General features: G+C 40.2%; 1 protein-coding gene across 1 annotated transcript in view; it reads right to left on the bottom strand.

Annotated features, from left to right (window-relative positions):
- PRTG (protogenin) overlaps window positions 1–18,645 on the bottom strand; it is a 48,512-nt gene extending 29,867 nt beyond the window's left edge. Inside the window, exons 1-9 of the mRNA XM_010131333.1 lie at window positions 18,507–18,645; window positions 17,416–17,549; window positions 16,967–17,104; window positions 15,873–16,031; window positions 15,108–15,267; window positions 14,225–14,472; window positions 10,733–10,897; window positions 9,389–9,694; window positions 8,873–9,061 (exon numbers count right to left, since the gene is read on the bottom strand). Of these exons, the coding sequence (XP_010129635.1) occupies window positions 8,873–9,061; window positions 9,389–9,694; window positions 10,733–10,897; window positions 14,225–14,472; window positions 15,108–15,267; window positions 15,873–16,031; window positions 16,967–17,104; window positions 17,416–17,549; window positions 18,507–18,514 (1,507 nt within the window). The 5' untranslated portion in view covers window positions 18,515–18,645. The remainder of the gene's footprint in view (window positions 1–8,872; window positions 9,062–9,388; window positions 9,695–10,732; window positions 10,898–14,224; window positions 14,473–15,107; window positions 15,268–15,872; window positions 16,032–16,966; window positions 17,105–17,415; window positions 17,550–18,506) is intronic.
- Between the last annotated feature and the right edge of the window lie 6,256 nt (window positions 18,646–24,901).

Genomic DNA, 24,901 nt, shown 5'->3' with positions numbered 1-24,901 from the left:
CATAGTTGTTGAGGGGTTTTCTGTTTGGTTTGAATTGTTTTGTTGTTTTGTTCAAGAAACTTGAGAAATGATGTGGTCATTCCTGCCGCTGTTAACTGCTTGCTCGTTTTACTCTTTAAACAGGGGTATACATTTAACTTAATTTCCACTTCCAATAAATTAGTCTTTATTTATTGGTCACTCTTCCATTACAGCTATTACAAGCAAGTTTAAGGGTTTTTATTTGAAACAATTTACAACTTTCTTGATGTAAGGAGTGATCAATATGTCCTTTTAATGAAACAAATTCTAACCTTCAGCTCCAGCAAACGAACAAAGACACACTATTTGCATACATCCTAACTGTTACTCAATCAACGTGACACAATTTCCCAACTGAATTCCCACACAGGTTTAGCTTTAAATGGTGGAATTTCTACTCCAAGAATGCAGAGCAGAGAGAGCATTTCCTGTAAGATTCTAATCGCTTTCCCACACTGAAAATTTTACCTTTAAATACTTTGAAGACGACACATTTTGCTTTACTATGGGCTGGCAACTTACCTTGCCAGAGCGCAAAAAATCTCCCCCTCCCGCAGCACCCTTGATTCTAGTTCTTTGACTTGTGACACAATTAGTCTGATATCCAGAGAGAAATTTGCATCCGACTCAGTTATGGGGACAGTTGATAAAGAGACAAAGTCTCTCAAAACAGGCAACAACCCTCCACGCAACTGGTGTGGGCCCGTGGAACATAATCTCTCCTGTTGCCTCAGTAGAGCCTGTATCTTTACATTTTTACCCTTAAAATTGCTACAAGGCATTGTCCTATGAAATAACAAAACTTCCCTCATCCCGCTACCTCTTTAGGGAGGCAGGCTTAACTGGTCTTAGCACTTTATTTTGTTTTTTGAAGTACAGTGCATTCAACCTTTATTCTGCACTTGGGTGTCTCCTCTCTCACCATGTCCTTGCCCTTTAAAGGGCCACGAGCTTGGGAAGTCAAAATGAATTACTGCAGAAGTCAAGGCATGTTTAAATGAAGATGTCAGGACTATTTCCACAGATAAATAGCTTCGAACTCGACAGTTCAGAGAGCATGTTCAAGAAGTTACATAAAAATACATTAGGCAATTCTTCCCACATACAGTCTACCTGTTTCTGAAAGATCTTCACCAAGAGCAACAGAGTGTATCTTTCTGACTCAAGATTAAGTGCTTAGCATGTGGACAAATTAGTAATTTTCCACGAGTTTTAGAGCCAATTCATGACTCTGCAGACAATTCAAAGAAAATCTAGAGGTTCCTCTTAGCAAGTGTCTGTCATATGTAACATTTTACTCGACACACAACCAGTTATGCTGCTAATGCACGTGTTTCAGATTTCAGTATTCCAGTGCCTACTGAAGTTGATTACTGGCTAAATCAGTAACCCATTGAGAGGATTGATGGTATAATTTAAAACTGGTAAATACATTAAACTTTAATTAAATTTTTTCATAACAAATGACCTGTATGAAAATAACATTTACTTTCATAAAACAAAAACATGGCCAAAGTAACTGTGACGTGATTTATAAAAATAAAGAATTGATAAATCAAATATCTTTAATAAAGGCAAACAAATGTTGTCAGAAAGAACACATGACAGCAAAAATTAAAGTGAGAATATGTTATTATGATACAAATCTGCAATATTGCACAGCGCAAGAGAAATAATGGCAGAACTACACAGGAAGGCAGGCACTGCATTTTACAGATGTGGCACTCCAACTGCGTAATAAGTATGTGGCATTTGCAGCTGATAGTAACTGGCCTCTCCAGCAAATCTGCGCAGAACAAGCTGATACTTATCTAGGATTCCCACTCAGCCGTGTGTAAGAGTGCTTAAACAAAGCTGAGCCAAAGCCACCGTTGTTGTAATGGATGCCATGCCAATAAAGTCCAACAAAGGGCCACATAGTTAAACACAAACTTCAGTTTTGCCCCTAAGAATTCAATTTACAATCTGAGCAAATCAATTTTTCATCTGAACAGAACAGTGCAGTACTTCTCTTGCATAAGAGAAGCATGAACCAAGGGGGTTAGCCTGTGAATCAGTTCGTCTGGCCACCTCATGTCATTGTATTATATTTGTGCTGTGCAGCCTCCTGATACTAGCCCTGACACACATTTGAAACAAAACATGTGCCAGTTGGTAAATTCCAACAACAAAACAGAACAAAACCCAGTCTGAACTCTATTTACTCTCACAGCCTGTAAAATGCAATACGGTTCCTTACACAAGAGGCAAAGGCCTACTGAAGCAGCATTTGCTTCGATATTTCGCAGCTTTAAAATGTTACGGGGTAGTAAAGCCCCCTCCCTTCTCTCTTTTAATCTGTAAGGCTTTCTCCCCACATACCCTCCCCTTTTAAACCCTGAAAGAAAAAAAATGATATGGAGATATGGGACGTCTGCATTTGGAAGACTCATCTAGAGTGGTGATGGGTCTGCCTTTCATGACCACGAGGCGAGGAATGTGTGTCCTGTTTACTGACGGGTAGTAGAAACACACCACTGTCCCAGGACTAGGCCAGAGCTCGGGCTTGTAAGTACAAACACACAGAACCAAACCTGCCACGTCTGCGAAAGAGAAAGAGGTCACAGCTGAGGAAGAGGTTGCTTTCAAACACGCCTGGTCTACTTGCAGGGCTTTGGGGTTTATGACTGTCAGTACGACCAATTGCTCCTCCCCTCTCTCAGCAAATCCTTACGCTTTAGCTGATAAGTCATAGTAGCAAGCCTGTTACACACAATCAGGAGAATTGACAGATAAGAGGTTTAGTTTAAGGATGTAATCAGCATGGGTAAACACTAGACTGACCCAGCTGTAAACAGTGGAAATAAATGATAATATTTGTCCTGGTCACCTACTGAGCTATTAGACACTTTTCACTATGTGACCACGTCAATACAATGGCTATGGTACCGACAGCATACGGCGAGAGCGCCTGATTCTCCAAGCAAGAAAACTGAGCTTTTAGTTGATCTTTATTAAGAACTATAGTATTTTCTGATTTTTTTTAAACAGAGCTATAGTTTGCTCAAATCAACATTTCACTAAGTGCGACTGCCTGATCTGACATAAAATACCTCAAGCAGAAATAAAGTGTATCTGTAATACTAGATTACATTTTACTGCGTGCCATTTGAGAACAGTTAACTATGAAATAAATAAAAATTGAATGTTGAGGGAGAAGACCTGTGGGTTTTTTCACATCATTTCATGAAACCGTTGGGATGTTTGTCTTCATGAGTATACATGGGAATCGCAAGTTAAAGCAGTATCAATTCCCACATACACGATTTTGGCACCGCAAAAGCTGGGAGAAAACTGAAATTCTAGCCCCAGCTATCAGAAAAAAACCACATTAACATTAACACGTATAATGCTCTTACAGTATTCCTTCTCGATATTACAGCATTTGCAGTTCTTAGCAAGAAAGAATCAAAGCTGTCAAAGATGTTATGAAGTTTTTTACATTTACATTTTTCTATCACATCCCCTTGCAATGTGGCGAGAACAAAACCACTATGTCACATCTGCTCTTCGTATCAACTGCTTTACGAAACTTTGTAAGAACTTTTACAGAATATTACAAGAGACATTTGGATGATAAGCATCAGGCAGTTCAACTAGAGAAATCCTTTGCACTGACACACCTTTATTCAACCTCTACAGACCGCAGCATCACCTTGTCATCTTTGCTGCCCCCGGCTAAAGCTTAGCTGTAATTCATGGTTGTAACGCGATATAAACAGATCCAGGGGAAATTAAACAACTGCAAGCCAAGTCTCTGAGGGAATGCTAAGTGTAGTAGATAGTCAGAATTCTTCAGCACAAGGCTCCTTTTCAGAGAAGAGTGCCGTGCCGAGTCACAAAACGTGACTTTGTGTCATTTAGACTTTGACAAACTTTTCACTTGGCAATCCTGTCCAAGCTGAGAAGGGCAGGGAAATCCACTGTCCCATATTTCTCCTCTCTGTAACTGTAAAGAGGTAGGACATAGAAGAGTTTTCTGGCAGGACGTTTTTCTGACTAAACCCAAACTGTTTGGAGTAAATTGCACACTGACAGAATCAAATGATTTTTCCAAGAGAACTAGACAGGGGCAGGGGAAAATGCCACCAGGTAATGTAAAGCTGGAGTACCAGGAGAAGTAGCAAGGGGTTGCAATGGCCCTCACATTTAACAGTTTAGAAGCATCTTTTGAAAAGCAAAATGTGAATGTGCTCCATTTCATGACCACCAAATCACTCGGCAGTTTCTGTAGAGTCACCTGCCTTTAACCGCCCCAAGTCCTGGGGAGCCAGCAATGCTCCTGGGGGCTGCAGCGCCCAGTGCGGGAGACATCACTCCACAGGCTCTCCTGGGGAGGGGCCTTCACCAGGGAAAGGCCAAAGTACGTGGGCTCTCAAAGCTCACCAAAGCTAACAGACCAGTTTTTCCATCCCCTAAGGTGTCTGCCAGAAAACGGTTATTTACTGCGATATTCTACGGCATGCAGCAGAAACAAAAAAGCACCTAAGGTGCACACATCTCTGCCCAAGCCTGCTGACCTCAGGGTTTCATCTCTATTTAAGTAAGACCCTACATTGGCCTTGTCACGGAAGTGCAGCTTTCTGAAATCCTCGCTGTAACTAGCATCACGCAAGGTGGTACAGCTCCCAGAAGGCAACTAGGGAAGAACAAATTAGCAGAGTGAATTCTTGCTTTCCTCCCTTCCTCCAAGCACAGAAGGCACTAATGACACAGGAACAAGTTGCATTCCCCCATCACCAGTGCCATTCATCTAATTAATTAATAGCACAGTAAGAACTGAAAAGTATTTTTTATAAGTTCAGAAAGGAAGAATGGCAGGCAGCCTGAAGAACAGCATTCGTGTGCTGCAGCATCAGAATGGATCATGCTTTCTTAAGTTTCTTAACCAAGAAGCTGAATTTGATTTTATTCCCCCTAGATGCATGTTCCAGGATGAGATTCCTATCAGCATTACAACCCACTTACTTATGAAGAGTTTTTGGCTCCAATAAACCAGATAAGCTTAAAATGGGTTTTTCTGAGTTACTGCCTGTCTTATGTAGGCTCTACCTTCCCATCAGTCATACAGCTGCAAACACAGTGAGCTGTGACAGGCGAACAATCCTCCTAGCACAGCAGTGAGTACCAACATTGAGGCAGAGATGCATATGCACATGCTTAAAGTACCCTTTGCAAAAATTAACTTCAAGGCATTTAAAGGAGGAGACAAACTTCTCTGGACACTCCTTTTGTTTTAACGTCCAAGCTTTGCCAACCCCTCTCCTGTTGCACAGAGGGAAGGTTCCCAAACAAACGCTTCCACCAACAAAACTCACTTCAACTTCTGAACACACATACTCTGAAACATTACAGAAATAGAACCTGTACCAGCAGACTCAAGTCTCACAAAGAAAGACCTTCTGTTAGGGAAAACTTTCTAGAGCAGGAGGAAGCAAAGGAGGAATTAAAAATAGCGGCAAAAATGCATGGTATGCACCCAAGGGTCTGCTCCTGTGGCAAATTCAAGTAATAATGGAATTTTACACTGGACTAGGAAGTGGCCTGCTATTGAAAAATAAATGCCAAGATCTTTAACACAAACAAATGTCTATCTGAAACTGGATATTTATTTTGAGAATGGCAGCCCTGATTCTGATCAGATAATTTAATTCTATTTACATGGTAACTATCATGCTAAATAATCCAGCTTAAAAACAGACAGAAGTAACTGGGTAGACCTACACTGGAGTAAGAGAGGTCAGTTCTCAAAAAAAAGGTAGCAGCCAACAAGAGATTAAAACATACAGCCTAAATATTCATATTGCTATATTTCGTGTTCTATCATTGTAACCGATTTTACACTAGCATTGCTGATTCTGCATTATTTACCACATTGTCCCTCCACCAAGAGTCCTGTAGACAACTGTAAATCATTTACAGTAGTTATATCAACAACCAGTGCAATCAACCGTGCTCATAATATCAGTGCTAGTGTTCTCTTTGACTAGAGAATATCACAAATTCTGATTTTATGATGCACTTCAATTATCACAGAGCAAGCGAATCATCTTCTCCAAACGCACAGATCTTGCACAATCAGCAGCTGTACTAATATCTGCAGAAAGTTCCATGTGAAGACATGCTCCAAATGTCACTAGAAGTCTTTTTGCAGTTTATTAACTATAGAGGAGAAGAGGAAATGGTAAAGCAGCTTTAGGTCATGACGAACTAATACATGACGAGGAAGTACTTGGGAGCCACATAACTTCAGTGGCAACAGATAGTGCAGGAGAAACTGCTCCACCTTTGCTAGTGGGAGGCACCTAACGTGATGATTGGCATATTCTTCCAAATTAGGAACAAGCCTTTCCGTCGATTATGTTACCTACCGCATATGAAACCAAGAATCTTAACACACCTTTCCCCTTCAGGTTTCACAGTATTCTGCTAATTCCTGTAGCTCATAATGAAGACATTTGTTTTAAAAAGGCTGTCAATAAATCAGTAGCTTAGTGTCCTCTGGAGAGGCAAATGGATGACAGCACATCAGTCCTCAAAGCCTCTGTCCAGTTCATGAAGATTCAGTTTACCATAGTCACAAAACCTAGAGTGGTGGCTTGCCTCGTTTTATCTTAAATTCTACCAGGTAGGGCCACTTCCCTATAACCAATATTTTAAATTTAAAATACATAGATAAAATAACCTGGTTCAAATTATGTAGATTATTTACAAGAAATGAAAAGCAAATCAGTCCCACCTTAATGCATGTTATAGTCTTTGTGCTGCATATAATTTTACCAGCTATATTACCCACATGTGCAGCTGCCACAGGCAGAAAAAGGTTGGTGGTGCCCTGTTTTATAATAAATAATTTAGCGTGCACAAGTATTTCAAAGAGGCGGCTTCTCAATGGGCAAATACAGTAGTCAGACAGGCACTGTCACTGTGAGAAGTCTGTGTGAACTTTCCAAGCTTCGACATCTGTAATCACCTTAGCAGTGGAAAATCGTGACCTAATCAAATTTCCTGTGCCAAGTGAGTCTTGTGTAGCCGTAGCAATGAATGCCTTTTTCTGTGAACGCTACAAAGCGAGTAAAAATAAAAAAACAGCAAAGAAACTCACATTGAAAATCTGTAATTGATAATACACTTCAAATAACTCAATACATCCCATTAGAAATAAAAAAAAACAATTAAAAAAGACTTCTACCAAAGTTATTTGAAAAAATACTCTTCAGTGGATCTATCCTATGGCAGTATAAATTACGTGTATGTGAAAGATAAAAGTGATGACAATCAGATTATACGGGGTGTATCATGTTTTGGTCACCATATTTAGATAATTGTAAGGAATAAACACCAAACACATCATGTGCACCAGGACTGAATGGTTAACTCAAGCACATGAATTCTTCCATGCCCATGGATTCTTGTAATTCAGTTAACAAGGTGACCATGTGAAAGTTGTAATTTCCTAAACTCACTTTGCTTTTGTTTTCTCCTCTGTCTACATGCTTATTGGGAAAAAAAATCCAAACCAACACAATAAAACACACAGAATTATGTTAGAATATATATTGTCTACAAAATAATATTTTAATCTGAGGAGGATTAATTTACTGAGAAAATCCATATGATGTGGATCACACAGTGGATCACACAAGTTTGCATGTGTCTGAAATTACTGCTTTATAACCACATAATGAGAAGACAAAAAAAAAGGCAATTCTGTCCTAAGACACACAGATACCACATCCTTTCGAGCCACTGCTCTTTTGTCTCACAGCTCTGTTAAACAGTCAGCTGCTGCCAGATGCTCTGGCTCGAAATGGTCCCAGATGGTCAGTTGTCCACTTAACAGACCAGAATGCTCTCCTCAAATCTCCCCTAACACAGTAGCTCAGCTCTGTGCAGCAGATGAGAATATCCGAGCGTGGTCAACAAGACATTTGACCTAGTTCAGACTCCAGGTTAATTTTGGTAATTTTCTCAAGATTAATTCTCCACACTGCCCCTAAGTAAACTATGCCAACACACTTGAAACACTAAGTGTCAAGTCCTGTATTACTTTTCCTGATCACATTATAGATCACATCTTTTCACAAAAGGAATTCTCCGTTACATATGTAAACAAAAGCACCTTCTACCTAGGGATGATACCAACACATTTCTACTAATATACATCACAAGAGCTACAGGAGGAAACTGAGTCAGGCGATCAGCAGAGAGACTCCAAGAGGGACTCAGCAAGCTCTGTGCCCTAATCTTTGTCCAGCGAATATTTACCAGTACTCCTTAAAATTTTAACAGGAAAATAACATGCACAAGGGCAACTTGCTAATACAATGAGCAAGCACTGCTTGTTGTGCGGTATAGCTGTGACAAAGGCTAGAAAGAGCAGAGAAATAGGCTAGAAATACCAGAGGAAAATCTTCGGTATTCTGTTTTAATCTTTCACTGTTACTAGATCAAGCATAAACACACAAAATCTGAAAAAAAGCTGCATATTAAACTGAATATTAAAAAGACATTTTCTTTACTCTCAGTATTTACTAAATGTAAGTTCTGCATGTTGTGATAAGTAGCTGGGTGTCCTTCTTCAAGTTACACAAGATTTACAAGATCTGATCATCTAAGTGTTGTGCAACACACATTTCAGGAGAGGATTATTCCATCAGCAGCATAACTCAGGCTTGCAAAGCTTACTGCTGGGAAAATAGATGGCCAAACCCACCACTGTTGCCTCACAGGTCTAATGATTTAGGGTCTCTAAGATGTCCTTTGACTTCACTGTGTTCCAGAACAGTTAAGAAATACTTGCTGTACTCACCCAAACCACTGACAGTATACTCCAGATCACTGGCGTCCAACAGAATCGGTCCGTTCTCCTGTTGCCCTTCTTCCTTGTAATACAGCTTGTACCCTTGAATAGTGGCAGTGTCCTCGGAGTCCTGCTGCCATTGTACTGTAATGGTGGTACAGTTCATCGGCTCCAAATGCAGCTCAGGAGACTTTGGTGCTGGTTTTAGAGAAATAGAAATAATATTCCGATATGCTAGAAACAACTAATTTTCACGCAAAATTCTGGGTGCCCATCGGTCCAAAGTTCACTCAAGTTTGATTCTAGCCTATCTGGGTACTCATACAATTTTTTACCATTATTATTATATATTAGTATTAACAATTTCCCATGATTAGAACACTATTTTCCAGATCTCTAGAACAAGAAATGTAATGAGAAAACCTACTTCACATCCTTGCACTACCTCTCAGAAAAAAATTGTAGCCTTCAGATGAAACCTACAAGCAACCCCACCCCTAGGCTGCTGGTATCATTAAGAATTACCTTTCACACTTGTAGCTCTGGGAGTCCGATGGGAAGTCCATAGAGATGCCTCTCCCCAGCCAATCCTTGTTGCAGCAGTGATACGAACCAAGTACACGCTGTCAGGCCTCAGGCCTTCCAGGAGATACTCATCTGAAGTCCCTGGAAGCTCCAAGACCTGGATTTTGGTCTCTGTGCTGAGGCGGAAAGACAGACGGTACAGGACCACCTGACCTCTCCTGTACTTTGCAGGAATTGGCAGCCAAGAGATGAGAATATCTGTAGGACTCCTGCTTGTCAAACTAATTTCAGGAGCTCTCAAGGGAACTAGAAAGGAAAATACGAAGCTTTTGAGCTCAGGAAAAAGAGAGATGGAAAATTCTCATCTGACAGCTCAGCCTGTAATGAGGTGTCAGTAACGGAAAAGCAAACAATTCAAGAAGTTTTGTAGATTCTTGTTTATTTTCAGGATAACTTGACACTGCTTGTACTTATCATCTACATGCAGAAGAGCCTTAGCAAGCTCCTTTCTGCAAGTCCCTCAACATTTTCTTCTCTTCCTGCTGCCAGCAGTAATCAATGGCAATCAGCACCTTCCTATTCTGACAAACTGACTGCCAAGGTTAGAAGCACCAGCTTGAGAGCCAAGACAACAACCTGGACTGTTGAAGGCTCAGTGCACGTTTTGTTCTGCTGACCAGGCAACAAGGGTAGTAACTCCTGGCAAAAAGACAGGCAGATGACTGCAACTGGCAATGTTCCACGCTGCCAAACTTCAGCCTGTCAGAATTTATTGATCAGTTCTAATGAATTATACTAAGCAGCTTGTTATTGCCACGACGTTCAGTTTAGTTACATCACTGCACAGAAATAAGTCAATGGAGTTTTCCATGAAATTTTGATTCTACTAGCAAGCACATAGACAAAAAAATAGGCAAATAACAAAAAAAAAGAGGTTTATTTTTTGTGGTATGGCAGACTTTTATTCCAAATTTTCCTGCAAAATTTGCAAACAATGCAGTGGTTTGATTCATGTTTCAGATGCCCAAGAGTCATAGAGATGAAATCCCAGGCCATCATCAAATTCTCAATGCTGAGGGAGTTCTTAAAGATCTAGAGTAGTTATTTAATGATATGTCTTTCAGCGTAGAAAAAGACACCATGTAATACACAACGCTGCCCTGTCAAAATGTTGTTGTATTCTCATTCCTATCATTAGCTGGTTTAGACTTACATTGTGTATAACCAGTGGTGTCACTGATGTCAGCGGAAATATGGGATCCTCAAGAGCTGTTAGCACTGGATTCCACATTTCTACTCCTTGCAAACACGAATGTCCACCTAAATCAGTGGTATTTGTCTTACCATCTTCAAGGGTGTGCTGAGTCACATGGTCTGACATCTGACTGGCTCCCAGAGGCATATAAGCTACAATATAGAAGGTGTAGTTGCTGGCTGGTTCCAAGTCATCAATAATGTAATGGGTTGTATCATTTCCAATGACCACTTGGTACTCTTCATTATTTAAACCTGACATAAAACAAGGGTTGACAAAAAAAAATTCCTGACAATCCCTAAACATCACAGTATCTTGGCTTTAAAACTTTACAAAGTTATTTCATGATCCTCCCCAGCCTACCTCTGTTTTTATAACCCTGCTAAATAAAAGCTCTTTTATGAACAGGAGTAACTGTGTCCTGCTGTAGTGTAGATTATTTTGTTTCAGAACTTTCCTGAATAAGAATGCTGAATGCAATTCTAAACCCTATTTAGAATCAGTCACAACAAACTGTGCTCACTGTACAGTAACACGACAGACAAGCTCTAATAGCCTTATTATTCATACCGAGCTTTTAAATCTATTTGTTTGGAGTCACGAAGGTTTTTTTCAAAACCTATTTACAGAGCCTTTCTATAGCAGACTGTGAGGAATGTGAGGGCTCCACTCCATCAAAAACAAAACAAACACCCCCCCCAAAAAAAGAAACAAACAGAATTTATTCATCAAAAAGATCTCCCTGCGAATTCTATTACATTTGATTGACACATTTTTTTTCTTTAATTTGGAGAAAGGCCAGTAAGAACAGACCAGAATGAACTTCAGAAATGTTAGGCTCCTTAGTGAGCTGATTAAAAAAATAAAAGAAAAAAATTCTCAGCAATTCACATTAAAATACGCATAGCAATGCGTGCAACAGTCCTTGTCTTTGTTGGGTTTTATTCCGACAGAGGACAGCCATAAAGTGGAATAGGTGCGGTGAAAGCTGCTGTGTTAGCGAACAATTCACACCAAGTGCATGTCAACTTAATCAAAACTCTGTAAGAGCCAGCTCCTCCTCTTCACAACTGAATTTATAAACAAAACGAAAGGCAAATTCCACCATTAAGTTTTCCCACATTTATGAATTAACTTGATAGCATTTTAATTAGACAAGATTATGAGCATCTCACAACAGACTAGTTAATGGCTTGTTAATTAGGAATTGCAAGGCACGATTTCTGACCTGCTAAACAAGATCCTTGAGCTCAAATTAAAAGGACTTCTTCTCCGAATGAATGGATTGCCAGGCCTCATGCCGAGGCCCTAATGAAACAGCCATAATAGAGAACAAGGCTTGCCTTCCACACAATCAGTGTTCCCTTTGTGCCCCTTCGAAATCACTAACAAGGAATTAACACACTCCAACATGCACGCTCATCAGACCCCTATTCCTCTTGCTACTATGACCCCGATTTTAATGTAAAATATTCTGCTCAAAGAAACAAAAAACAAAACACAAAACCCCCACCTGTTAGTTTCAACTAACTTGATAAAACCACTTTTTTTTTTAATAGGGAAGAGGACCTGAATCTGTTTTTAGAGTGAAACAACAGAATACTCGACTTGTGAAATTAAACGATGAGGGATAGTATCTTTCATATTCAAACACCTACCACATTGTGAAGTCTACAGAAAAAAAACCTCTACAAAACTGCATACGATTAGTGTATTATCCAGTTTTCCTTTCTGTTTAATGTTTATGGAATCATAAGCATCAGTACAACTTAGAAGACTTAGCAAGCACTGTTTTTCTTTTGCAGTGAAATGTTCTTTACTCACACTGACAAATGTGGATCCTAACTAAAACAGGAGAGCAATATATGAACATAAATGGATGAAGTCAAAAGTTACACATGAGAAGCTATAAGCACGTAAGACACACTCTAGCTACATCAAATACATCCGAGATAACTTTTAATCTTTATTAGGGTCTGAAACAGAGTGTGAGGGCAGCCTAAGGAAAAACAAGTGGGTTTATGTCCTGATGTAGATCTTCTGGTACCACCCAATCCTATGTTTTGATTCCCACCACTGCAACTACTCCTTTTAACACAGCCCTCCCCACTCTCCATGTGTGGATTTCTTTACTAATGCAAAAGGATGCACAATAGCATTGCATTAAATAAAGCAAGTACCACAAGACAGTCCGGAAAGGTGAAAAAAAAAATGGGTATTTGAGAAAGCAAGTTCAAATAAACCAGAGGTTTTGGGTTGTTTGTTTGGTTTGGAGTTTGGTGGGTTTTTTTAAACCAAGACAAGCTACAGTCCCATTTCACAAGATATAACCTTTGGATAAGCAAGCAAATGAAGCAGGGATGGCAAAACGATTTTGCAGAAAACACATTTCAGAAAATACCTCCTTTTGCTACTTTGCAAGAGCACTTCCTGCACAAATACACACTTCCCTAAGAACAATTTTCCAGTTTTCTTTGAAGTTAACCCATCTCTGCTCTTTACAACTGGCACAAGCCATACAATTAACCAGATAATTTATCTAATGTGACTTTATTCATATTAGCTTTAAGAAGGGTTTGTGAGCACAGTATCTCAGGGACTGAAAGCGTAGAGGATAATTTTCTCCACCTCTTCTCATTATTATCTTTTAAAACTCTTTCCTTCCTTCCTTCCGACAAAATTCTCCTGTGTCCTGAAATATCCTCCTCGCAAAAGCAAAGGCAGCTATTCCTACATCAGTATTAGAGTAATTAAGCTGTCCTTCCTGTCCTCTGTTTAGCAGATGGTAGACTGGTATTCCACGCAGAGCTGAGCATCTGCAGTCCTGTCCTTGAATAAACCACTGACTGAATAGAAACGGGTAAAGAAAGCACTCCTAGAAAACAGAGCCGCATCGCAGCTTAGCTGAAGCCATGCACCTAACAAATTTTCAAGTCATTTGGCAATCACTTCTCCTGCTTATGAAAAATGCCTGTTTTCTACCACCTTAAAGATTACCTTAACTTGAAGCAATTATGTCATACTAAGGGATTTGAAAATGTCTAGTTACTAGGAGACCAAGGGGTAAAAGGAGAGCAGATTTTGTCATTCAGACAATACTCTTTCTAGGAGAAGACAGTTAAGCCAATAAAGCATGAAATATTCCACTCCAAAATATATGAAAGCCAGTAAAGTCATAAGAATATGGGTATCTAGAGAAAAGAGCTGTCTCTGGTGAAAAGTTCAACTCTGTAAGCCTCCAGCTCTCCGTTACGTTCACTGTCCTCCCCTGCCAAGCACACACGCACAGAAGAGAGCAGGCAGAAGCTCCTGTTGAAGACAGGAGGCAACCCAGATAGCATGGAGGCCTGAGATTTTAAAGTCCATTCCTCACTACAGGATCTGCTCACTGGAGCAATTTGGAAGAACACACAGCCCCACAAATGAGATGACATGGCAAAAGCATTTTTCTCAAGCATGCCCATTTATTACAAAATGCATTTATATGTTGGTATGCTCTGATGCATCCCTGACGGTCTTCGCAAGGACAAAGTTCTTACCACACACAAGTAGTTAAATAATATTCAAATCAAACTGCTTACCTTCTGCTTTCATGTAATGCACGGAGTATGCAATCACTTTGTCTGAATTATACAGCGGCCTCTCCCATGCTAGCAGGATTGCTGAGCTTGACACTGTTTCAGCATGGACATTGTAAGGTGCACTGGGTCTGTCTTCTGACATAACTACCGTAAGCCTGGCCCTGGAGAGAACAGATCCTTGGCTGTTCTCAGCCATGCACTGATAAATGGCATCATCTTCAGGAATGATCTGGTTAATCACCAATTTACTGAATACAAAAGGAAGAAAAAGGGGGGAAAAAGCTCACATCTTGGATAAACTTAGCTCTGCATAACACAACAAAGGTTATACTTCCCTCTGCTTCATGAGTTCTGTATTAATGACTTGGGTGCCACAAACTCTTCTATTAGAAATAGATATGCGGCTGTGAAATCTAGCAACTCAAAACCTGCTATGTTTACATTTATGCCTGCAAAGCTAGGCACAGTGAAAATACACCTCTAAATCTGTTCTCTGCCTGCAAAAAGCAGACCTTAGGGTGTCATTTCTTATCCACCCCCTTAATATGAGCTGCTCACTCTACAGAAGTAGTGAAATGGAGCCTCAAACATCTAGCAACATTCTGGTCTCTGCTACACTACTGTGAATCCAGAGCAACTCCTTGGTCAAACTCTTTGGCTCCCCCCTCTCCCAGGTAAGGCAGTGATCACGAAAGCTTTGCCAAGGATTGTAGGTATTGACTAATCTCCATTCCTTCTGCCAAGGAAATGTCCATAATTACACATCATGTCCAGTTTCATGTTTATTTGAGTTGCATCTTGCTTGGCTATACTTAGTTACTGGAACCTCATCCTCTGGTAGCACGTCACTAGCACAGCTCTCATACAGCACTTGTAATCTTACCTGTTGTACATTTTTATTCTACCATTGGAGTGTATTCTCCTTCCATTTTTTAACCATGAAATTTTGGGGGCCGGATTTCCTTCTGCCTGACAAGCAAAACGAGCAGTACCAGCTCTAGGCCTTGTTAAACTTTCTGGCCATTCCACAAATGAAGGAGGAGCTACAGATAAGTAACAAGGGAAAAAAAAAATAAAATCAAGCCCCCACAAATGCAAGGACAGTCAGAATAATAATGAATTCTCCCCATTTCCACACACAAACCTCCCTCCTCAGGCCACTCAAATACACGTATACCCACACAAAAAGCATGTTCCATGTAAATAGAGCACATTTGTTTAAAGATACACGCTACCTGCACAGATAACACCATAGCTACACATTTTTGTTCAAGCATTTATGAATACAAACAAATCGAACTCCAGCCTATGCCATCCTGCTTAGGAAGCGTACACATACATATGACATAGTTCTACCTTGCCACAGGCCTCTTTTCTGTGTTGAAAGCCTGTCTTTCCAGAGAAAACATTGCACCTGGGTATCTCCAAGTGGAAATGAACTGCTAGTTCATAACTCAAACGCTGAGCATCTGACATTTCTCATTTAAGACAACAGGCAGAAGGCAGCAGTCAGAGTTGTGTAATCTGTTTCATCTCTGCACCCTCCTCAGAGCCCTTGGTCTGGGATGATATTTCAGCCCAGAACATAGCACAGCTCAGGACAGAGACAAGGTGCTAAAACACACTATGGAGGTCAAACCAGGCTTACCCAGCACAGTGAGAGTTGCCATTGCTACCGTGAAGTTTCGTGTGCCTGGAATAGTGGCTCGACAGACGTACACGCCTGCATGCTGCACCTTTACGTCAGAGATCATGAGGTTTCCATTTCCAAGGACACGAGTATTGAAGACATCAATGGACTTATGGTCTATTTGAGACAGTGGGAGAAGTGTGGTAACAAGACTGTTCAATGTATCTAAATAACTTATTTAAATAGGGTTGCCTAGGTGGTAATGGCATAAATTAAGAGTTTAAAAGTCAAAAGATGCAAAGGGAGATGACAGCTGAGCTTTCAGAGGTTTCCATTTTGCATTTGCTTTGCTCTTCATTCTAGTTATCTGACCATTCAGATGGCTGGGTCTCACCACTTGGTAAGTGGTTTATATCTGAAATTCACCATCACAGCTAAAAAACAAATGCCATTTTCCCAGCTAGCCTCCCCCATTGCCTTGCACTATGATGCAGTTCATCACTAACAACATCCATGTCATCTTTAAAAACGGGGATCATCTAGCTCCTTCTGACTTACGCAGATATAAAAAGTATATATTTGATTACCACATATTTTCTTCTATTTTCACAGCAAAAGCTCTATGACTTAGGTAACATTTTTCTTACTTGTCTATAAAAGCCACTGAACCAACCAGGAAAGATATGTTTGTTTCTCCCACTTTTAGAAGTAAAAATGGAGAGACTTCTCATGATCTGCTTCTGCAGGTACAGTCCTGACTTTCGCATTTAGGTACATAGTTTCATACGAAGCAATCACTCCAACTTACCCTAACTGACCATTGATTCTACTGAGTCACAGATCCCCGAAGGTCACCATCCTACCCAGCCCTTCACCCAGGCTGTGCTGCTATAGCAGAAGCAGGGAGTCCAAAGCCTCAAAAAATCTCAGGGCTTCTTAAGAACAGTAGGAAGCAGGCGACTAAAAGAGTTTCAGTCATCCTACCCTAACTTATTAATAGTTACCAACTACATGAAGCCTCAGAACAGTAACTTAATTGCTGAAATCCTTTCTTTCCAGTTTCACTTCCTCTCCACAGGCTGAAGTTCATATGCTGTAATTTTAAGACCTACCTAACCGGCTCCATGAGATGATTGGCTTTGGATTCCCTGTGGCTACACACTCCAGTATGACACTTTGATGAAGAGATGCTGTAATGTTTTGAGGACCAGCTATTATAGATGGCTTGTGAAAAGGCTTCAAGTCTGAGGCTTTGGAGTGGAAAAAAAAAATTTTAATAATATCAAAGAAAGTGAGAACAATTAAACAAACACTCAATTAAATATGAAATAAAACATTACTTTTTAAGGATGCTTAAATTCAATTTACACCAAGGCCTTATTTCAAGGCCTTGTGGAAACTTGTGACTAAAATATTGTTCAGGGTAAGATACAAGCAAGCAAAATTATTATTTGGGCAAGTGGTTCAGAGAATCGTTACAGCTCTTCAAAGCATGTAGGTAGCTTTGCTATAACGTAAAGAATAATATAATGCCATTGACAAAGTCTCACATGGTGAGTACCTGGAATAACACTCAGCACTGCTTCAGTGCTTTTACGTCTATTGGCTATTGTTGTGGCAACACATCGGTAATTCCCAGCATCCTTCTGTTCAACACCATAGATTTGAAGAACTCCTGTAGGTAGAGCAGTTATCCTGTCACAGAAACAAAAAAAAGAAATGTAGATAAACGTCCAGCCAGTGAATGCCATCATGGAATTAACTACTTGGTTTACAAACAGCCGTTGCTACCCTGACCTGGGAACAGCAGAGACTCGAGAACGTTCTCTAGACATGACTCACCTCCCTGCATTTTTGAACTACAGGTGAGATTGCCCTCAGCACCACGATGAGAGCAGAGGAATTTACTTTCAACAAGCAGATCTTTTTCACCCTCAGAAGCAATTATCCCAACCTTCATTAGCCAGCTACTACCTTCATACTATTCAGGTTGGATGATTTTAGCAGCAATTTCTGATATACTGGCATAACTGGTATAGGGTTCCCAGAAAACCACCCATTCTTTCAATTTTTATGTTTCTCTTCTTGCCTTCCTTTGCATGCTAGGTGTCTTAGACAGGAGAGTTACATTTTGAGAAGGATGGGCGTAGGTTCAATGAATACAATCCGGACAGGGAAAGAATCTAGCAGGGAATAGGCTGTGTGCTTCAAGTTGATCAAGTCAAGAGAAGTCCCCCTGGGGAGAATTTCCCTAGCATGAAGTGGTTTAACTCCATTTGCTGTACATATATATTTTTATTGGCCCTCTAAAGAAAAGCAGTTCAGCATCGAGTCTTCTGTTAAAGGAATCCCGCTAGTTTGAAGCATCCCCACAATCAAAGTCCAGCTATTCTGTATGGCACAGCAACTCCCATTCCTGAGGATGACTGGCACACAATGGTTACTGTGTAGACAACAGCTGGTCTGCACTCATAACACCTATTTAAAATTCATTAACAACACAACTACTGCTATTTTAACAGCTGACATACTATACACATAGAACATTTTTTTCATGTAATGGCATTGCAAGTATTCAGGTTTTATTCTTTCAGCAGGCTCAAAATTATCACAAAAAATAAACAACATTCTAAAACGTGTAATTCTCCATACCTGTCCATGACTAAAGGCAGGGTTGTTCGATTCACTTCCCATGTCACGGTGGCAGGAGGGTTTGCTGTTATTTTACAGGCAAATCGAGCCACTCCACCTTCTTGGACCTCAGTTGAAAGTGGCTGGACTTCAAATGCAGAAATGGCTAAAAACAAGAGAACACAGAATTTAAAGATCTAAAATGAGGAAGTTCCTCACTTTAAACCAAACTCCAGATCACAGTTCAACTTGCAAAAATACGCAGAAATAGCCCTCTTTTCTACATGCAAATAAACCTTTCCTCCTTCCTTCCTGTCTAGATCTAATTACATTGCCAACTTTGCTCAATAGCATGGTTTCACTGGTTGAAGGTTCACTTAAAATAACTTTGCTTTAACCTAATTCAGTAAAAAAAGTTTCAATGAAAATGACACTTTCAGATAGAATTAAGCATACAAATTGAGGCATGCAGCTGGAGAGCATATCAAACTAATGCAGTTCATGTAATTCAAGTAGTTTGGGACTGGCCCCACTACATTTTAAAAAATTTTTCATTGCAACAGAGAATTTCCAAAATAATGTTTGGTTCCTGACAGTCATATTTTAGTCCTTTAATACTACCCACTTTAGTAAAAGCATTTGCAGAGTTGTGTAAATTCATGGCTGATAAGAAATCAAAACCAAAAGAGGTGTAAAATAAGTGCAATCAGGTAAGAACACTTTCATCCCAACAGTCTGAGTGGTCACTAAGCAGACGCCTGATGCGCAGAGCATCGATATAATTTTAAGCATTTACAACTTAAGGAGTTCACCAAATTGAACTAACTGAAGTGGTAGATCAATAAATACCTTCCAGCTAACAGACACCTAAGAAATTGATCACTAGTTGAACTACTTTGCTCAGAAAATAAAAGCCAAAGGAAAAGAACACAAAACCCTTCAATTAGTTGCTTATTTACTGCTACTTACAACATAATTAACAGAAAGAACAACTCTTCAGTAGCAACTTTTGGCTAACTTGCAACACAAAATTCCACACTCATTTCCTCTCCTGTAACTGGAGAGGGAACAATCCCTGGGGTTTTTTTGGGGGGGGAAAAAAAAAAAATCAGCTTTCAAATAAATTTCTACTCTTGTAGAAAGGATACAGAAGCATGGTTCAACAGAAGGACCGATATTAGTAAGTTACCAACATTCAGCAGAATCCCTCTATTTTACTTGTTTATGAATTGTCCTCTAACATGTTGTCAATAATGCCTTTCTGCATCGAGGACTCGCACAGTACTGGTGCACACCAAGCATTCTAGGGAATGCCCCTCCCCCCTGGCTTTTTGATACTACTGCATAGCAGAGATTAACATTGGAGTGCGAAGGAAACAAGACTTCACCTAGCTGCTTTCCCCTCCACGCACAGACTGACTCCCGACAAGGGCCTAACTACACACCCTACAGATTCCTATTACTAGTACACCTATTTCACTACCGAGATGCGAATAAATCCTTTTTTTGTACTGCATTCCTGTAGTTGCATCAGCACCGTGATGTGAATGAAAGCACTGCAGCTTTGTGAACAGACCTCCCAAAGACCACGATTAACAGGACAACCGAATGGCTTTGTACAGCAAAATCACCTGAGAGCATTTGCACCCAGAGGATGCAAACACTGTGGCCATTGGAAACTAGGTCTGGCACCTCGAATGTGTTTCAGACTCCCAGAATGCAAGCAGAGATGCTCCTGGTATCCATTCTTACGGCCAGTCTCCCCTGCTTTTGGCAGTGGGTCCCCCTGGCCCCAGAACACTCTGCAGTCTCTTCCCTACCCATCTTCCCTGCAGACAGAACTACCCTCTCTCACTAGCAGAACTGAACCCAGTTCCCCATGGTCCACCTTCTCTTCTTTCACTTTTAAGCAGTACCATGTCCGAGAACAAACAAAAAACGCCCAGAATTTGCATAAAGATGTTGCACCACAAACCTTACATTTAAAGCCCATTGAGGGGGAGACACAAAAACGGTTCTCTCCTTAAACAGATTTTTATTGCTCAGGAATCATCAGGAGAAAAAAAAAAAATAAAGAGACGTCATAGTTCTTTGCCTACTTACAGAAGCTCAGCTTCACAGAACAGAGACAGCACAAGTCAAATCATCTGAACATACACCAGGTTGTTCCCATAACTCTAAACTTTCTGGATTTGCTTTCAGCTGAATTTGATGCAGTCTCAACCTCCTGCACTTTTCCACCACAGAAGAGAGGGGGAGAAAAAAAAAAAAGCATCCAGGCTTGTCTAACTTCTTCCCTTTCCTCCTCCATTCTAATTCCTCCCTACACAGACACCATGTGTTCACCTGGAGTCAGAACACTTCCCTAGTGCTGTTCTTACCAGATGTTTTAACAGAGAATGTAGTGCTTTGCATTCTTCATTTATTCACTGAAAGTATGATGCAGCAAACTAGACAAGTCTGCTTAGCTTTCAAAATAAACTCTCTAGGAATAGGTAACTACAGATATGCCTATAGATAACTCTACAGGCACAGATAATAAGAACTCAGATTGATGCAACATGAGCTTCAGAGCTATCACGTAGCACAGCTGCACCACACAGCCGCTGGTATAAGGAAGGACCCTTTTAACAAGGCAGAAGGGTAATCACACAGTCTCCTTGAAGCAAAGCTCGTACTCACCTTTAAAAGTTCAATCTCCACAGGAACAGTAAAATCACACACAGAATTTTCTTACATTGGTATGATTATTTAAAGGGACACAGCAAGACAACAGGAACACAATATCTGGTTTTCATTTATGTATAGAAGAATGTTTTATTTCCATGCATCCAGTGCATTACAGCTGAAGATTAGAGACGGAATTGAGACTCTCAAAAACTACAAAAGAAACTGAGGAAAATTAGTATTTCACAGAACACTGAATGTCATCATGACAGAAAGCAAGAACAGATGCAGCTGTACTATTTAGGAAATCCTATGCAAGTTATTAATGCAGGCTGATATTTAAAGCACATTTTTCCACCTGAGCAGAAAACCTATTTCCTTAGCAAATTAGTCTTTAACGATAGCAAAAGTCAGCACTACAGAGTACTGCACAAAATCTTCAGAAAAACTCACTAACGTCACTAGATGTGGTTTTAGAAACAAAAAATCCCATTTACCTTTCATCTAAACGTATACAGTGTTTATCAACTTAGCTCAATACTTACCCATTCTATATCTTATTTCTTTACGTACATCTCCAGTTTCTTCTTACTTCTGTCTTTATTTGTTCCAGTAAAATCTGTTTTTACAAGTCTATTGCTGTCTCATGAAACCTGACCTCTTTGTAACAGGCTTGTTTTCATGGCAAGTGCTGATACCAACTCAGAACCCTAAGAACTAGTCATTAAAGCAGTGCTGTTAAGAGGCCAGAGCTCTATAAAATGGATAAAAACCAAGGTCTCAAGAGACATACGTTGTTCCTGAAAACAACCCTGCAAAATGCAATAAATGTAAGTGCCTTTTTATTTGAGTTCTCCCCTTCTTCTCTAGCCTATTTAATCATTTTGTTCTCAGATTTACAGCCAAAAGAAAACAGCTAATGTTATTCCGAGAACCTGATGCTCCCATCCTTTTTAACTTGAAGATACCAACTGCTGCTTACAGAAGAAGAAAACAATAACTAGAAGCTGTATTTACTTCTAAAAATTCCTGCAGTTTGTGTTATGGGAACATGTGTTTGCATAGTTACTTGTGAGCATGAATATCTGAGGTGCCATAGAGCACAGTGCTGTCCAATAAAGTCATTTACACAGAGAGATGTAAGAGTTCGGTTCTGGTATGAGTTCCCTCATTTGAGTTCTGCTGCAAATTCGCTTTTACAACTGCAGCAAATATCCACAACTAAATGATTACTTGCTGGCACATGCTGATTAATTAGCGAAACACTGCTGGTGTCTCCTGAACCACGCACAAAGTGAATTCTATTCTGCACACATGTAAAACAACGTTGTGTACTTAAACAGGTTTACATAAATTTCACTGTGAAAGTACAAAAAAAGGAAAACTTAAGAAGCTTATCCCTCACATTTTGTTTGTTTACACACAGCATCAGACCTTCACTCACTTCCAGTAAATAAATAAATGAGAGAGAAATGAACAAACAAAAAAGAAACACAACATACGACTTCATTCACTCCTGAAATGAAGTCCTGAAGCTGATTCAAGACCAGGTGACTTGTTCCCTTCCATGCTGCACTTCTACACACACACACTGTGCATTATTAAGAAAGCTCATTCAGAAAATCACTTAAGAGGCAAAAGACATTCCAACAACCAAAAGCTTCCTCGTTTCCACACAGCTGACACTAGCCCAAGACTGCTCTGCAACTCTATAATAAAGAAACTGAAAGAATGGAAGGTAAAACCGCTGCACTGAAATTACTCCCTGAACTGAAACAGTAGCACAGAACTGGGTTGCATCTAACCAGAAAGCAGCAAATATTGAGAAACTCCCCAGCATGTGCTACTGATCACCTAAGTGTTGCTCAAGAGATAATGGCCACTCAGAGAGACGAACAGCTCAGGTGGAAAGGACAGGAGCACATGATGCCGTTTGTAGAACCTACGTGTGCTATTGAGAAGTACACAATAGCTCTAACCCTTCAAGTGAAACCAAGAATCTTCTCCTTTTTTTTTTTTAATTCTCAGGCGAAGAAGTTTCACTTGAGAAAAATAAGCTTGTCTGTTAAAAGAAAAGCTACAGCTTTTTCTAAATAAATGGATTTCAGGACAGCACACAACAAATTTAAACTGAATTTTTGCTGCTTGATCTAGTTTTCATGATAGTCTCTCTCTGAAACAGCGCTTAAAAACACAACAAATACATACATGTAGATCTTAGTTCTGAAGCCAACTTCCACATATTTTCCCGGAGTTTAGGTGATTTTTCAGCGAGGGTTAAAACAGATGATGAAAGGAGTTCTGCCATGCCTTTTAGCTATAGGGACACATATTTCCAAATGATTTGCTGCTCAAATGGCACACTCTGGTCTGGATTGGGAATAACCTTCACGTGAGTACTGACTGATCCAGGCATGTGGCAAGACTACAAACACACAGCTATTCTCCCCATTTCTGATGCAGAGTTGGAGTACACAGAGCTAATGGATAGATCTTTGATGAGTTTCCCAGGAGATGCCAGCAAAAATTAAATAAAGTATTTCAGAGCTCCAGTTCTGCTTGGAACATACAGCCCAGAGGTGAATGTCACACAAACAGATCTATAGGGGTAAAGGTTTTGTAACTCTTAGTGAAAAGGGATTACTGCGAAAGGGCGTTCTGTACCATAAGCAAGGTGATTTCTTACATTCACCCTTAAAATTTTAGTCAAGTGTTGTTCGGCCTAACATTATTATTTTTAAAATGTGAGGCAAAAACCATGAGATTTCAGAAGAAAACAGAACCTGACCTGTAAGGAAAGATTAAAATATTTGATTAGCCCTGGTAAAGGAACTGAAGAGAGAAGTGCCAGTCTTACAAATACACAAGGGAGATACCAGAAAGGACAGGGAGTGATGACGCTCATTAATCATTAAGAACAGAAAATGCAGGAAGAGGTTTTAGCTCTACCGGGGGAAGTTCAGGTGAGGCTGCTAAAGGGAAATGTGTTAGCAAGGACAGGCAAGTAAGGGAGCTGATACACAGGCTAGCAAAAGGGGTGCCTGGGCTGTTACTGAGGGCAGTAACATTGCTTGTGCCGCTTCCCTCACACCAAATGCTACAGTAAAGATCACAAAGACAATCATTTTGTCCTTCAGAAACATCCAGAATCAGTTAGTGTTTTGGTTTTTTTTTCTCCCCAGGCAAAAAAACAATTTAGAGAAGATTTGTATGAAGAGGGTCTTCAGTTTTCCAGCCCTCTGTTTCCTGCTTTCCCCTCCCCCTGCTCCTTTCATTCTTTGCCCTTCAGAGCTTTATCAGTGTAGTACATTTTACATGGATAGGGATAGACCCTAAAATCTGCAGAGACAAGACACTGAACAGAAAGGATAGCTAAGAGTCAGTGACAGAAGTCCCCCTCAGCAGACCATGAGTGTCAGCAAATGATCCCTGAAGGCATGACAGACAGCTGAGGAGTGCCCCCCCCCCAGCTCACCTGCAGCCACTGCTGCCGGACAACATTTGTACCATTGCTGTTCAACAGCTGATCATCTGAGTAGCTTTATCAATATCCTTACACATCTCCACTCTTTTCAAGCCACGAAAGTCAATTAACGATCCCTGACTGTCTTCAATCAGTACAGGCTGCAGTCTACAAATGAGTGCTGCTTTTTTTAGAAAGTGCAAAGAGAACAGACACAAAGTGTGTGAGGAAATGCCAACCTTTCAAAGTAAAATATTATTGGTTTGTTTGTTGTTTGGTTTTTTAA

The sequence above is a fragment of the Buceros rhinoceros genome, unplaced genomic scaffold (genome assembly GCF_000710305.1).
Source record: "Buceros rhinoceros silvestris isolate BGI_N320 unplaced genomic scaffold, ASM71030v1 scaffold40432, whole genome shotgun sequence".
Classification (NCBI taxonomy): domain Eukaryota; kingdom Metazoa; phylum Chordata; class Aves; order Bucerotiformes; family Bucerotidae; genus Buceros; species Buceros rhinoceros.
Note: the sequence above shows the minus strand (reverse complement) of the source record. Positions and strands in the feature narration are given on the sequence as shown.